At 43.3% G+C, this 15,170-nt stretch overlaps 1 protein-coding gene across 3 annotated transcripts in view; it reads left to right on the top strand.

Moving 5' to 3' along the window:
• Positions 1-11,740, top strand: part of LOC311261498 (uncharacterized protein) — a 35,156-nt gene extending 23,416 nt beyond the window's left edge. For 2 of the 3 annotated variants that reach the window (XM_084360192.1, XM_084360191.1), the window contains exons 22-29: positions 7,252-7,349; positions 7,668-7,704; positions 7,982-8,128; positions 8,263-8,385; positions 8,894-8,991; positions 9,086-9,178; positions 9,259-9,373; positions 9,467-11,740. In XM_084360192.1, coding sequence (XP_084216318.1) covers positions 7,252-7,349; positions 7,668-7,704; positions 7,982-8,128; positions 8,263-8,385; positions 8,894-8,991; positions 9,086-9,178; positions 9,259-9,373; positions 9,467-9,625 — 870 coding nt within the window. In that variant the 3' untranslated portion in view covers positions 9,626-11,740. Of the gene's footprint in view, positions 1-12; positions 7,008-7,251; positions 7,350-7,667; positions 7,705-7,981; positions 8,129-8,262; positions 8,386-8,893; positions 8,992-9,085; positions 9,179-9,258; positions 9,374-9,466 lie in introns of those variants that run through there. The other variant, XM_084360193.1, reaches the window with a different exon arrangement.
• Positions 11,741-15,170: the final 3,430 nt, after the last annotated feature.

Raw genomic sequence — 15,170 nt, 5'->3', positions numbered from 1 at the left:
TAAAAGAAAACATTCAAAAGATAGAGCAAATTCTGCAGGACTCTGAGAGAGAGTGGCTGCTAGTTCTGGATAGAGAAAAACAGGATAAGAATCTACTTGCTGAACAATTACAAAGTGTTGAGAATGAGATGAAATCTAAAGATGTTAAAGTTAATGCTTTGAAGCAAGACTTGGACAGTTTGCAGGAGAAACTAGCAGAGGCCTCGTCTGCAATTAGACAGGGCTCTGATCAGCTGAGCGCTAAAGAGTCGGAGGCATCAGCATCCAGGATTCAACTTGAGAAGGTGTTAACGTCTGTTCAGGAGAAGGATCGTGACAACATTAAACTACAACAGGCCCTTAAAGCCGCAGAACATGAGCTACACAATCTTTTAGCAGGAACAAAAGATTCTGATGAAGATTCCTCATCACCAACCACCTCTGAGAGATCAGCTGCTGTAAACATAGAGAAGGCCTCTTTACAGGACATGATTAAACACTTGCAAGAAGGTCATCAGTCTGAGGTCGATGCTTTGAAGAACGAGTTGGATACAACCGTCACACAGTTACAAAGAACACAAAAAACACTGAATGAAAGGGAGAGGACTGCTGAGGAGAAGAGTCAACAAGTTGTTCTTTTGCAAGAGATGGTAGAGCAGCTACACACTCAGCTCCACGCTGAAGTAGAGAAAGTGAAAGAAGCTACTGTCAAACACTCGTCTTCACACAGTGATTCTCAAGCAAAAGATGAACAAATCACCTGTATGAGCATTCAGATAAGTCAGCAGAAGGAATTACTTGCTGGACTAAGTCAGCAGTTGAGGGATAAAGATGCATCCATCGCTCAAGTCATGGAGGCTGCCTCGAATGAAAGAATGAAACTCGGCGAGGAAAAAACATCCTTACTAGCGCAATTCGAAAGCATGGAGCAAGAACACAAAACCTCCATGAAGAGGCTCGAAGAGATTTCTCAGCAGTTACAGGAACAAATTTCACAATCTCAGCGTGAAATTGAGACGAAGAACTCAGAGAAGCTTGAGCTGCTTAAAGAAAAGGATGCTATGAAGAGCGAACTAGCCAAGGTGTCCAAAGAAAAAGACACTACAAAGAAGAAGCTTCAAGCGGCTCTCATCGTGAGAAAGGATCTGTTGAAGAAAATCGAGCAATTTGAAAACCAAAAAGAAGAAAGCGTAAACATTAAAACTGAGGTTTCTCTTCTACAGGATCAGTTACAGGAGGTCACAAATCAAGCTCAGACTGCTGCTAAAGTGTATGAGGAGAACGTTTCTCTTCTTGAAAAGAAAGTTCTTGAACACAAAACAGAAAGTCAAAGACTTGAGGAACAGTTACAGTCAGAAAAACACATTTTGCAGGCCACGTTAAATGAGAAGGACGTTTGTTTGTCAGAAACTTTGCAAACACTGAGTGAGAAAAGCTCCATTATCGAGCAGCTGCAGTCCAGTGCTGCTGACAGAGACGAAGCATTCGAGCAGGAGAAAAACAGCTGGATGCAGAAGTTAGATGAACTTCAAAATGAAATCAGGACATGTAAAGATGAGCTGAAGGACAAGTCTTCATCCACTGCTGCTGCTCACGATTTAGAAAATGAGCTAGCGCAGCTAAAGCATGAAAAGGCGATGCTGCAGAAAAAGGCCCAGGCTGCTTTGCTGGCTCGCAAAGAGACGATGAAGAAAGCTCAAGAAAATGAAAAGAAATTAACTCAAGAACTTGCCGAACTGAAAGACGACTACAAGGCTCTTTTGGAACAACGCTGTCAGCAGACGAACGAGCTAAACGCTGTCCAGTTAAACTTTGACGAGAAGGTCAGGGAGCTGGAGGACCTCCGTAAAACCTCTTTGTCTGATCTGGATGAACTGGACACTTTAAGACAGCTTGTGGAGGAGAGGGATAAAACTCTGAGAGATTTGAAGATGTCTCTGGCTGAGAAAGAGAGTCAGTGCCATTCTCTATCAAACTTGCAAACAGAGCTAGAAAACATTAAATCCAAACTGGAGAGTGTGTCTCTGGAGATGGCTGGTAAAGATGAGGCTCTCGTGGTTGTAGAGCAAAGAGCTGAAGCTTTGAAATCAAAACTTCATATGATGGAGAATGACTTGGAGAAAGCTCAGGCAGACGTTAAAGAGAAAACCGAAGAAGTTGAGAAATATCAGGACACAATTAAAGTTGCTGAACTTAAGTCCCAACAGGAGAAACAAGCTTCAGTAGATGAAAAGCTCGCCTTGGAGACTCGGCTAAGAAACTCTGAGTCCGCGCTGGAGGGACAAGTACAAGCTGATGAAGAAAAATATAAAGTTTTGATAGAAGAAAACAAGGAACTTTTGGCACAAAGTAATCAAATGAAAAAGGAGCTTGAGACAACAGCTGGATTAGTTTCACAAAAGTCTCTGGAAGTTTCAACCATTCAAGAGACATTAGCAGAAACACAGCAGCAGCTCAGTGAAGACAAAAGTGTTCTGACTGAGGAGCTTGAAAAAGTAAAACTGCATTGTACTGAAAAAGAGACAAATTTGAATTTGTTAATTCAAGAAAAAGAAAATGCTGTCATATTAATCGATGAACTCAGAGACGAGGTGACGGCGCTGAAAGAGCAGCTGACGGAGTCCGGGAGAGGAAAGATGGAAGAAAACAACGATGAGGTGTGTTCGTCTCGCAAATGTGCCGAAAACTTCGAATTGAAACTAAGAGAGAGAAATGATGCCTTGTTAGTGTCTCAGGCTCAAATTTCAGAAAAAGAAGAATTAATAGCTGCTCTTGAATTACAATTACAGAAGCAAAGTAAAACACATGAAAGTGCCCTTGAGAGGATGAGAACTGAGGCTGTCGAGCTTCAGAAATCTCAAGGAGATGGCGCCAAAGTGAACGATCAGGACAGCCAAAACAAAATTTCCCTCCTAACCAGGAAACTTCAAGCAGCTTTAGTTTCCAGGAAAGAACTGCTGAAGGAAAATGCAACTCTGAAGGAAGAAGTAGAAAAACTGTCGGCCAACTATGACGTTAAAGAAGCCGAGTACTTTGCTCTGCAATCATCAGTCCAGAAGCTGACGCAGCAAAACGTGGACCTGGAAAGCTCCGTGTCATCTCTGAACAAGGAGAAGGACACGCTCAGCACCAAAGTTGATGGCATCCTCAACGATAACTGCAGCCTATCAGCCGCCTGCGACAGCTTGAAACACACCATAGAAAACATCACCCAGCAGAAAAAAGCCTTTTCCTGCCAGCTTGAATCTCTTAAGGACTCTCAAACGGACGAGCTGTCCAAGTGGAAGTCGAAGCACGCTGAGCTGAAACAAGAGTACGAGTCTCTTTTACAGGCTTATGAAAATGTCAGCAGTGAAATGGACAAGATGAGACAGCTTTTGGAGGGGGCCAGACGAGACAGACAGGAAGCCCTCAGAAAGATCCACAAACATGAGACTGAGATGGAGATTCTGGAGAAGCACGCTCAGGAGGTGGAGGAAGAAAACGGAAGAATTAAAGAGAGGATGCACGAATTGTCTGAACAGAGACAACAGAAGATTGAGAAGTTGGAGGAAGAGAATCAGAAAACTGGAAAAGAGCTGATTGAGCTTGAAGAAAACCACAAAGAGGCGATGTGCAAACTTACTGATAGAAATCAACAGCTGGAGGAGGAGATTTGCAAACTTAAAGAGTCGTCGGAGGATCTCAGAGAGAAACTTATTGAACTACAGGCTGAAAATAACCAACTGGCAGAGAAGCTCGAAGAATCTAGCTGTTCGTTGGAAAAGAAGCACTTGGAATCAAATACATACACAAACAACATGCAGCTTAAACTGGATGAAGCACTGAGTTTGAATAATTCACTGACTGCCCAGATCGAGGCCCAGAAGACAGAACTCGGTGCTCAGTTGGAAATCAGCAACTTGTTACAAAAGGAGAAGCAAAACCTTTCTGAAAGATTTGAGAAGATACAGAATGATCACGAATCGCAGTTGGGAAAGAAAGACGACGTCATTAAAGAGCTCAAAGACATCATCAACAGACACAGCCAGGAGACAATCAGCCTGAACGAGAAGGTGAGGATCCTGGAGGACGATAAGTCTCTTCTGCAGGAGGAGCTCGAAAATGTCCAAGAAATTTCAGACAAAGTAAAAAATGAAAATGAATATTTGGAGACCGTGATCCTCAAAAACTCTGAGAAGATTGACGAACTGACCGAGTCCCTCACTGTGTTGCAAAACCAAAACATGCAGCTGTCCTCTCACCTGGCGACTAGTAAAGAGAGGAGCAACCAAGTTCGTCAAGAAAAAGAGGAGGAGCAGCTCAAGTTAGTCCGAGAGTTTGAGGAGAAACTCAAGACGGTTCAGAGAGGCAACGAGGGCTCCAAGAACGTGAAGAAAGAGCTGCAAGAGCTCCTCAAAGAAAAGCACCTGGAGATAAATCAGCTGCAGCAAAACTGCATTAAATACCAGGAAGTGATTTTAGATCTGGAGAGCTCTCTGAAGACGTCACGGTCAGCTGTCGAACTCTTGGAGAAAGAAGTGAAGAAAGGCTCGGAGAAAATATCGGTTTTAGTGGAGAGAAGTAACCAAGTCGACGCTGAGCTGATTACACACAAGAATCTCCTCCAGCAGGCCACGGAGAAGATTCTGAGTGTGGAGTCTGAAAGAGACCAGCTGGCTCTGGACTTGTCACAGAGGAAAAAGTTAGACGAACAGGAGAAAACAAAATCACAACAAAGTATAGATGAGAAACAGTTCAATGCTTATATGGAGAATCAGTTTGTGTTACAGCAACAGATAGAAGAGCTGAGGGGCTTAAAAGATAAAGAAAGTCACAAAGTTATTGAGCTGAGGCAGCAGCTGGACTCTCAGGATCTACAGATCAGCTCTCTGAAACGAGCAGCCGAGACTTCGGAGGCCAAGCTGTCTGCTTTATCAGCCACTCCTCAAGGTGCCGACGCTGCTAAACTCTGGAATAGTTTGTTCCTAAAGACGTTACACGAGAAGGATAACCAGCTCCTCGAACAGGGCTTTGTGATCAAACGATTCCTGGAAGACATCAGAGTGAAAGACAAAGAGGTGAATGAACTACGAGTGACCAAGTCGAGACTGGAGAGGACTCTGAATGAATACTCTGTGGCCGCCGCAGCGCAGCAGAGGCAGGTGTTTGTCATGAGCGCGAGCAACGCAGAACTTACCGAGACTGTGGAGCTTATGACTGTGCAGATAAAAGAGCTTAGCGCTCACGTTGAAAGAATAGAACAAGATAAAAACGCTGTGAACCGACAGCTTGCTGACAAAGAAGATCTGATCTCCCAAATGCAGCTAAATCTTCAGCAAACAGAGAAGATAAATGCAGACTCTGATGCTCAGCTGCTGCATTTACAGTCTGTAAGTGACAAACTTCAGGCTGACTTTGACAAGCAGGAGGGAATATCTCTGCAACTGAAAACACTCCTCCAGGGCAAAGATGCTGAGATCTCCTCTTTACTGTCCTGTAGAGACGGACAGATGTCAGGATATCTGGAACAGCTGCAGGCTAATTATCGCTCCCAGGTAGCCGTGTATGAGGACAGGTTAGCATCGTCACGCTACCAAAGAGAAAAGGCCGACAAAGAGCTGAGGGTGCTCGAAGCCAAGGTCAAAAGTCTGCAAATTAAAGTGAACAGGTCAACGCAGGAAAAGGAGCAGATGTCTGCTAAGATGGAGTCATTCAAGAACTCGATGGTGTCTTTACAGAGCGAGCGGGAGCGACTGATGTCAGAATACAGAATACTTGAAGCAAAGAGTCAGTTAGGGTTAACAGGTAAAGAGGGCGGTCCTGACGGGGAAGGTGGTGCCGCCAAAGGCCTCAAACATGAAATAAGGAAGTTGTTACATCAGATGGATGATCTTAATTCTGAGAACGCGATGCTCCGGGCGCAGCTGGTTCGCTACAGAGAGGATTTGAATCAGGTTTTATCGCTGAAGGACAACCAGCTGAAGGTGCTGCTGAAGAAGCAGCAGGATGTGATCAAAAACCTTGAAAACCAAAAGGCCGCAGCTGAAAAGCAGCAGAGAGAGTCGCGGCTGGAACTCCAAAAGGAAGAAGAGGCGAGCAATACTTTAAAAGCGGAGATTTCTAAACTCAGAGCTCAGGTGTCGACACAGGAAGCTGATATATTAACTCTGAAGAAGGAGAGAGCCGCTACAAATGAAGGCAGAGTGATTGGTGATTTGCAGGAAGCTGTCGCAGCCAAAGCGGCCGAATGTAATGACCTCCAGCAAAAGCTTCTCTCTCAGAAAACCCTGACTGATGAGCTCAAGGAAAAAATGCAGCTGGTGGAAAATGAGACAAACAAAAAGCTGGGTGATGCTGAGGACAAATACAACAGTGAGCTGGACGCCTTCGAGCGTGAGGTGGAGCTGATGAGGAACGAGCGGGAGACGGCTGATCAAAGGGTGGCGGAGCTCGCAAAGGACCAACTGGAAGTGGAGCAACAGTTGTCAGAAGCTAAAACACAAAGCAAAGACTTGAGGGCTCAAAATGAGTCGCTGTGCAAAGCCATGGCTGCTTTACAGAACGACAGAGACCAGCTCATTGAAGACTTCAAGACCCTGAGAAACCGATACGATGAAGAACTCAGAGAGACTCAGGCAGCCTTCAACAAGGTCGAGCGCAGTCTGCAGGATGCCACCTCGGACTTGGCGATGTTTGCCAAGGAGAGGGACGTCCTTGTTCATAAGCTAAAAGCTTTAGAGAGCAAAGACGTCCCCGCGGAGCTGAACAAGCTGTTGGACGAGCTGTCGAAGGCTTTGTCAGAGAAGGAAAGGGAACTGAAGCAGGTCGTCCTGGAAAACAACACATACAGCAGGCAGCTATCGGCGTTCTCCAGATCCATGGCCAGCCTCCAAAATGATCGTGACAGGTTGATGGACGAGTTGAGCGGCGCCAAAAGAGTGGTTGAGTCCAGGCAAGAGTCCAGCCCAGAGAGTGTCACCTCCGCGAGCGTGGACAAATCAAAAGGAAGTGGCGTCAGTGCCCTCCAGAGTGAGAGAGATGGGCCGGTAAGTCGACTCATCAGCTGGTGTTAGAGTTTGGCTGCTGCTTGCACTTCATCTCTGCTGTGTTTCATTTTTAAGGGAAGCATGCAGGTCCAGTTAGTTTGTTTGTCATACGTACCATCGCTTTGACTTGCACGGTATCCTTTTGTTGGAATGCACATGTTCTGGTGTCCGTGAAATTCTCTGCTTGACAACATTTTTTTCTAAAATATAATATAATAAGACTTTTCTTCTTTCTTCATTTCAGGAGAGTCAGAAGATGGAAACAGCAAAGAAGATGCAAACCTACGGAGCGCCACCTGAGAGAGAAGTCAGCAGCTACCAGGAAGACACGACAGACCTGAGGTAAAAGAGGAGTGATGACAAGTCATGAATTTAAAGTCTTGTGTCCTTCAAGAGTATCTAAAAAAGTAACTGGACATTTCAGTCACTGACCTCTGATGGTTAAAGTCGGACCTTCCTTGCAGTTTGCACAGTTCATAGTTTGGTGGACCACAGCGAGTGCTTAAAGATATGATATGTATCATTTCTACATCAAAAAGTCTAAAAACAACATTATCCCAAATGTTTCAAACAATGTTTGAACCAGAGAAGTCTGTAGTTTTACCAAAGGTAGCAGTGTGTGTTATTTTGTTGCTCATGATACTGTTTTGTGTTACGTAGGTCTGACACAGAGAGGAAGGACACACTGCCAGTCAAGGTGAGTTATACGTTCTGTGTTTGTCTGAAAACTGTGTGATCTGTATCGTAGTTGTGTTGTGTTGGACTTGTGATGTGTTTCAATACTCCTTTAAATACTATTTGAAATGTAGGGGATTTTTTTGTTGTTGCTTGTTGCTAAGTATTAGAGGGATAGTAATAACAAAAAAAACGCTGGCAAACATTTGTAGTTGTTTATCATAATTACCCAACCACCGATTATTTCCATTGTTGATTATCTCGTCTTTCATCGTGTTTCTTTTCCTTTGGTACGACAGGAAACAGTCGTCCTGGCAGGTCAGAGTGGAATGGACGAGGTGGTGAGTCGGCTGGAGGCGGAGAGGATGCAGCTCCACAGAGACCTGCAGCGCTGCATGTACGAGATCCAACAACGAGACCACTACCTCCATCAACTCAACACGAAGGTAGGAAAGAGCTGAAACGCGTCAGAAGCTGCAGCTGAAGCGTTGATGGTGTTGCTGTCATTTTTCTAGGAAAGATAAATCCTCCAGAAACTAAGAATGAAAGCATTTATGTGAAACACGGACCCCATTTTCAGTTCCAGCAGGTCACGGAGGAGAAAGGTTCTGTTGCAGCTCAGCTGAGGGCCGTTTCTCAAACCCTGAGGGACACTCAGAATCGCTGCCACTGGCTGGAGGGACAAGTCCAAGGCCAGGCTCAGGTAAATAATCCTACATGTTCATGTCTGCTGCTGAAGTACTGTTTCTGTTTTTTTCCACATAAAGCATCAGCCTGTGTCTTCGATCCAGATTTGTTTTTGACATCAGATTTAAGAAAACTATTTTTCTTCCTTAACTTCCTGGAGAAAAATAGTCGTCTCATCCTCAGGTCGTTAAATGCTGACGCTTTGGGATTACAGCTCGTGCTGTTTGCCAACTCAAAGCGTCAGTATTTGATCTCAGGAAGAGACTCAACACTCAGACTTTTGTAGCTTTAAGCAGCCGGGTGGCAACAACACGGTCAGTGGTGTTGAGTTGATGTCCGTGTACAGATTCTTCTGAATTCTGTAGAATATGACTGATGTTGTTTATGATTTAGACACTTTTTATGCAGCTTCTCTCTTATTATTCCACCTGTAAACTGCAGAATGTGCTCCTGTGGTATTAAACTGATACAGCAGTAGGTTAAAGTTACATCTTCTGACCTGTAATCTGTGTCTTCACCACCAGGGGTCAGTGTACGCTGAGGTTGCACCTGGAGCCCCCCAGGAGAGGAGCAACGACTCCATGACCGCCGAAACGGCTGAAATCAGTCAGCTCAGAGAGAGGTGACGAGTCCAGAGCTTCTTTTTCTGTAGCTTTGTTCTCTACAGTCTGTCACAGATTGTTTGAGCTCATGGGTATTTTCACACCTGTGTTCAGGCTGCTGGAGGTGGAGCAGAGTCTGGCAGATGAGAGAGCGAGGAGAGAGACGACGGAGGAGGCTCTGCGTCTTTGTGAGGACAGAGCAAAGAGGTGAGACTCCACTTCATCCATCTGTCTGTCTCTCTATCTATCACACACACAAACACGTCTGAAATGTGTTTGTTTCACAGCGTTGGTTCCGGTCTGTCCAGAGACGGTCCGAGAGACTTCAGCATCGAGATGGAGACAGAGGAGGAGTGGGAAGCTCTCAGTCTGAACCCAAACCAGCCTCTGATAACACGAAAGGTGAACGACAACTTGTTCATGATTTCTGAGATTCAGATCCAGCAGTGTGTATGATGGTGTGTTTCCCTGACCGTGTTCTGTTTGGACCTCCAGGTGAAAGGCGGCATGGTGGCGTGCCGGCGGTGGCTCAGAGGGCGGAGCCTCTACTTCTCCAGGCTGCTGACGAGTCGCGCCCGCTCTCGATATTTCTTCCTGGCCTACTTACTCACAATACATGTGCTTGTCCTCATGTGCCTCACCGGTGCCCTGTAGTAACAGATCACAGCCATTTTATATTCTGTCTGTGTGTAAAGCATGAAAACACTGAACCTGGACGCAGGTACACAGCAGCCGGAGAGGGTCTGCGTGTACCTGCCAGGCTGATGTCATCACATTCTGCTAGATAGATAGATGCTAACACCAGCTAGGCAGTTCACATGTTAAAGGGATAGTTCACTCAAAAAATGAAGCTCCAGTCATCATCTCCTCCCTCCATGCTGATGAAAGTCAGGTGAAGTCTTGTAGTCCACAAAACATTTCTGGAGCTTCACAGTAAAAACAGCGTCACAGCATTCTGCTAAACACCTGAAGCAGCTTGATTTAAAACAGGAAACACAACTGGAAAGATAAAAATAAAATAAAAATGTCTCCTTACAGCTCATCTGGCGTAATGCAAATCTTTGGAAGCCTCTTAGATCCCAAATTATTTTGAAAAGATGTTATTTACACCCTCGACAGGCAGTCGAGCTCATGTACACGCTTGCACTTTTAGTTCAGCAGCTACAGAAAAGATTCAGCTTTAAAAAAGATGTAATTAACGTCTTATAAAAGCAATTTGTGATCTCGGGGCTTTCAGAGACTCAGATTACAGCAGACGAGCTGTGTGGAGACATTTTATGGTCTCCAGCTGCTGTGAAGCTCCAGAAATGTTTTGTGGTCGTCGAGACTTCAGCTGACTTTATATCAGCGTGGAGGAGGAGATGGCTGAGTTTACATCTTTGGGTGAACTGTTCCTTTAAAACTGATTTCAAATGGGATCCTCTATAAGACGTACTGACATTTTTATTTATCTGTTGTTTTTTTTAGACTGACAGAGAAATTTGCGTATTGTTTTTCTTTGAGTGTTTAAATGTAAATCAAGCCTTAAAGCATGACGCTCCACTTCGTTCTTGCTGTTGTTTCTCAGTAGTCGCAGGTGGATTCCTTAATAATTTAGGCGTGTTGCCAACAGTTTGTTGTTCTGAGATCCAAAATAGAAAGGAGACGAGGAGAGAGACTTGATTTTTGACAGAAATCCTCAAGCTGAGTTTAAGACGGAAGGTCTTGAACTTGGATGTAACGCTTATGTATAAGCCTAAGAAGGTTCAGAAAGCCATATCCGTTCTGGGTTAACACTACTGTATAAACCTTATTTTGAATCTCCTCTCCCTGAGCTGAGGCTCGGAGAACAGGAACAAACATGCAAACTGTCCCGTCTGTCAGAACCTGTTTGCTTTACATCCAAATCACAAATATCAGCACCAGCTGCTGCTTTCCTGCCTGCCTGGTTTCATAACTTGCACATAATCGTGATGCTGAGTTAAAACTATGCACTGAAACTCCAAATGTGTATATAATCATCTCATATAAGCTCAGAAGCACTACACCTCTCCCACTCCCTCCTGTTCCCTTTAACTGTAAAGCCAAAGGTGTTTGTATTCTCACCTCGGCAGTTTGAATAAGTGCTCTCATGCCCGTTAAACAAAGTGGGACACGACGATTTAACAATATCTGAAAGTTTGAATCCGGTCTCAGTTTGCCATTGAAAATGGACTGCAGAAAGAAAGCAGAGTATATGAAAGTACATTCTGTATGTATTTATGGTTTTCTGTATTTATGTGTGCATCCTCAGAAAGTATGCTGTACAGTATCTGTCAGACTGTATGTATGTATATATACATTTCTATCTTCTCTGCCTGTACATTTCTTCTTGATTGTTGAGAGTTTGAAAACGTGACGGAGAAGAGACGGGTTTCACAGAAGAACGAGCAAAGAAACAGACAAAGTAATAAGATCTGTGATTCTTGGTGTAAAAGATGCTCTCTGGCTTGTTCATTGATATTTTGTAGAAATATACGGTTGCTGGTGAGTTTGTGGGACGCTGTAATGATGATCTGTACATAAAAGTGTGATTGATGGACGAAACGATGAACTGAATCTATTTATGAAAAAAAGGTAAACTACTGAAAAATGTTGGCATATTTTCTCTACTGCCACTATTTTTAAGAGATAGTGACGCTGTCGCCTTTTGATGACATCAGGCTGAACTCGGTGCAATACTGTGTCAGAGGTGAACTTTCTCACCCTTTACCATCTGCAAAGACATTTAATAAAGCTTGTTGAACTTTTCTTTCTTCTCATATGATGTGTATTTCTAGTCCAGCTCAGCTGTGAATGAACCGAACTGATTGAATGATTGTGACGGAGCTGAATCTAAATTTGGCTGTATTTATAGCCACAATGCTACTTTGAGCTAAATGCTAATACTAACATGCTAATGCTGAAACTACACACACAGTAGATGAGACTGAATGTCATTATTAGTTTGATTAAGCCAATGAGGAAGCACCAAAAACTACAGTTCTTCAAACGACCACTTGAGGCTCCAAAGTGAGTCAATCCCCAGAAGAGTCCGTGTTCAGATGTTTAACTTTACAATAGAAATAAAAACCATTTACCGCCCGGTACAAAGGACGGTTTGGTCGCTATAGCTAGTTTATCCCTTCATGACGACAATATGTGAGTGAATTTTTTATATAACTCACTAGTATAAATTATATTGACTGTCTCCTGAGCATGTTAGCCTTAGCTAGCCTGTTAGCATCCAGACCAAGGATGTTACATTGAAACCTGGACAGTGTCGGACATGGAGCCTCGTTCATTCCTGTTAATGCTGCTCAGTGTGGACGACCACAAGTGTCACGGAAATATTAATAAAGCATTTAACTTATTGGACAATAAATGTAGGCATTCATAAATTAGTTTACAAATTAATGTATTCATCTATTCATAAATAGACTAAATTACAAAGTGATTCATTATTTGGTGTTTTAATGGGCAGCAGAAAGAGGAGTGATAAACAGAGTTTACAAATGAAATATTAATCCATCAATAAGTAGAACAAATTAAAAAGGGTTTTACAAAAACAGCATAAAACATTTAAAAATGCATTAATGTATTCATAATTAATGGAATTTAAAAATCTAATTGAAAACGCAGTTTTAAAAGACAAATAAACTGCTGGATTCACAAATCAGGCATTTAAAAGTGTAATTTCCTTTTCTATCTGCTTTTCCTTTTTCCTATTAGCGATTCCATTTGTTTATTCATTTAGCTTCTCTATTTAGCCTTTCTGTGACACTTTGGTCCTTCAGCTGGTAAAACAAGGTAACACTTGCAAATTAGCCGATGTAACAAGCTCTCTGATTGGTTATTGTCATCTGCAGACTCGAGCGGTGTGAAGACATTATTAGACTTGAATAGTCAGTTACGGAAGGAAACTTTTAAAATGGAAATAAGTATATTACTGACATATTATTATTAGTAATGCTTCATATTACTCTGTTACGCTAAAATAAACATATTACTGTAACACGTTGCTTTTGTAACACCAGAAACCTGTGGGTGACATCACGCTGGATACATTTTCAGTCAGCTGATCATAAACCAAAGTTTTTTGAACTGATGATGGCGCTACAGGGAACATTAGGGACCAATGATCAACCTTTAATGGGATTTATTAACATGAATACATGCGAACAACCGAGACGCTAACTCAGGCCTCACAAGAAGAAGCTAAGCTAGCACACAAAGAGGAAGCGGCTCTGTCAGAGACACATCCTGCAGCAGTCACACTTTTCTCCAGAGACTGCAGATTCTCATCAATGAAATGCTTTCACATTATTGTGTTAATTCACTGGGAGTCGGGTCGAACAGAATAATAAGACTTATTAGCATTATAATGTTTCAGTCCACGGGGTGAAGATCACTTCTAACAGCCGAGAATGAAAACGACCTGAGAAGAAAGAGAGTCGAGCTGAATATCTTATTAATCCTGGACTGAAGCCTTCTACAGGCTCAGTTACAGTCTTTTATTTCTTTGTGTGAGTGTGTTTCCTCGCAGGGATCATTAAAGCTTCACACGACTTTTTATCATCTCCTTGTTCAGCTGCATGTGGACCTCCATCAGCTGGACCCAGAGAAAACGTGCACGAGGGAGATGCACGTCATCATTTTTCTGCAGAGAAGAAGAATCGCGACGGCCAGATAAGAAAGTAATCTCACCACCACCACGAGGTGTTCTGGAGCTTTCCATCATATCACATGATCTTCATCAGCAGACAGGTGAACAGTGCAGGTAAAACACTTTGATTCATCTGTTTTATTCATGTCAGAAGTCCTTCAGTGTCGTTCATGTGGATTATCTGATGCAGCACCAGTTACTTTACTCGAGTACTTCCAACTCGATTACCCTTCTCGCCATGAACATGAAGTGTTTCGGTGGATTTTACTCCAGTAAATGTATTTACATGTGTTTACTGTAATGAGCACATGAAGCCAGTAGATGGCAAAACCTGCACATTAAACACCAGAACAACAAACCGAACACTGACAGCCGAGTGTAAAACAGCCTTTTTCTATTGCAGGTTTATATTTTAGTGTTTTTATTTCATAACCATGAATGGGGGAGGTGGGCTCATCCTCGTATGTCACATATTGTTCATGCTTTTTCTCCATTTTCCTTTTTTTTTTTTTTTTGTTATTTCAGCTACAACAGCTGATTTCCTCTCTCTCCTCTGTGGCCGGCGTTCAACCTCATAAATATTCATGGAGAAAAATTCCTTTTCTTGCCTCTCCAGTATGATCTCAGATATGTGGAGGGGTAGTCCTTCCTCAGAGAACCAGCTTTTCTCTGGTTCTCTTCAATCTGTCGCTGCTATTATCCTCTGTTCTCTTTAACAGCCCTGTGGTCATTGATCAAAGGGGAATCACACATCTATACCTTCATTTTTCATCACTGTATAATCACTCTCGCCTATTATCCCGTCGTAGTAACAGTCAGTTTAGTCTTTTTTTGTGTCCCAGTCCAAGATGAGAATGTATTTCTTGGTGCTGACAGGGTTTGAATCATCCATTTCCACATTTATGTGCCGGAACTGCACAATTTTACACTTTACACCGACATGAAGTCAACTCGGATTTGATCTCGTGGTTTCTGGAGGAAACTCGGTTCTAATAAAAGAAACCCGTCTTGTTGTAAACCTGCATCTCGTTTGGCTCCTGCAGCCTTCAGCTCTCTCTCTCTCCCTCTCTCTCTATCAGCTGGAGTGAAAACGGTCCTCCAGTTTGCCGCTGACCCACTTGCCTGCCTCCAGCGCCAGAGGAAGAGAACCGGAGGAGTAGGAGAAAATGGGCGGGGAGGAGGTAGAGGTGAAAACATGTGGGAGTCTGCAATGATTAATGTGCTTTCAGAGATGGAGTGAGTGAGAGAGAACAAGGGCATGTGTGTGTGTGTGTGTGTGTGTGTGTGTGTGTGTGTGTGTGTGTGTGTGTGGTGGTGGGAAGAGAGCAAGTAGTAAAGGTGCGTTCAACAAACAACATGACCCCGTCTTCATCTTAATGCATCCACCTGAAACAAAAGCATATCAAGAGAAATACTTCAGCAATTATATCTGCAAAAGGCAAACAGGCACTTTAACTGCATGGTTCGGTTTTTGTTCTCACTCCCGGTTGGACTCAATGATTTTATCTCTCCGGGGAGCCGAGCAGGACTCTTTTC

This window comes from Pagrus pagrus (assembly GCF_965226575.1).
Source record: "Pagrus pagrus genome assembly, chromosome: 1".
In the NCBI taxonomy this organism is placed as follows: Eukaryota; Metazoa; Chordata; class Actinopteri; order Spariformes; family Sparidae; genus Pagrus; species Pagrus pagrus.
The sequence above is the reverse complement of the archived record's forward strand: the minus strand, read 5'-3'. Positions and strand labels throughout refer to the sequence as shown.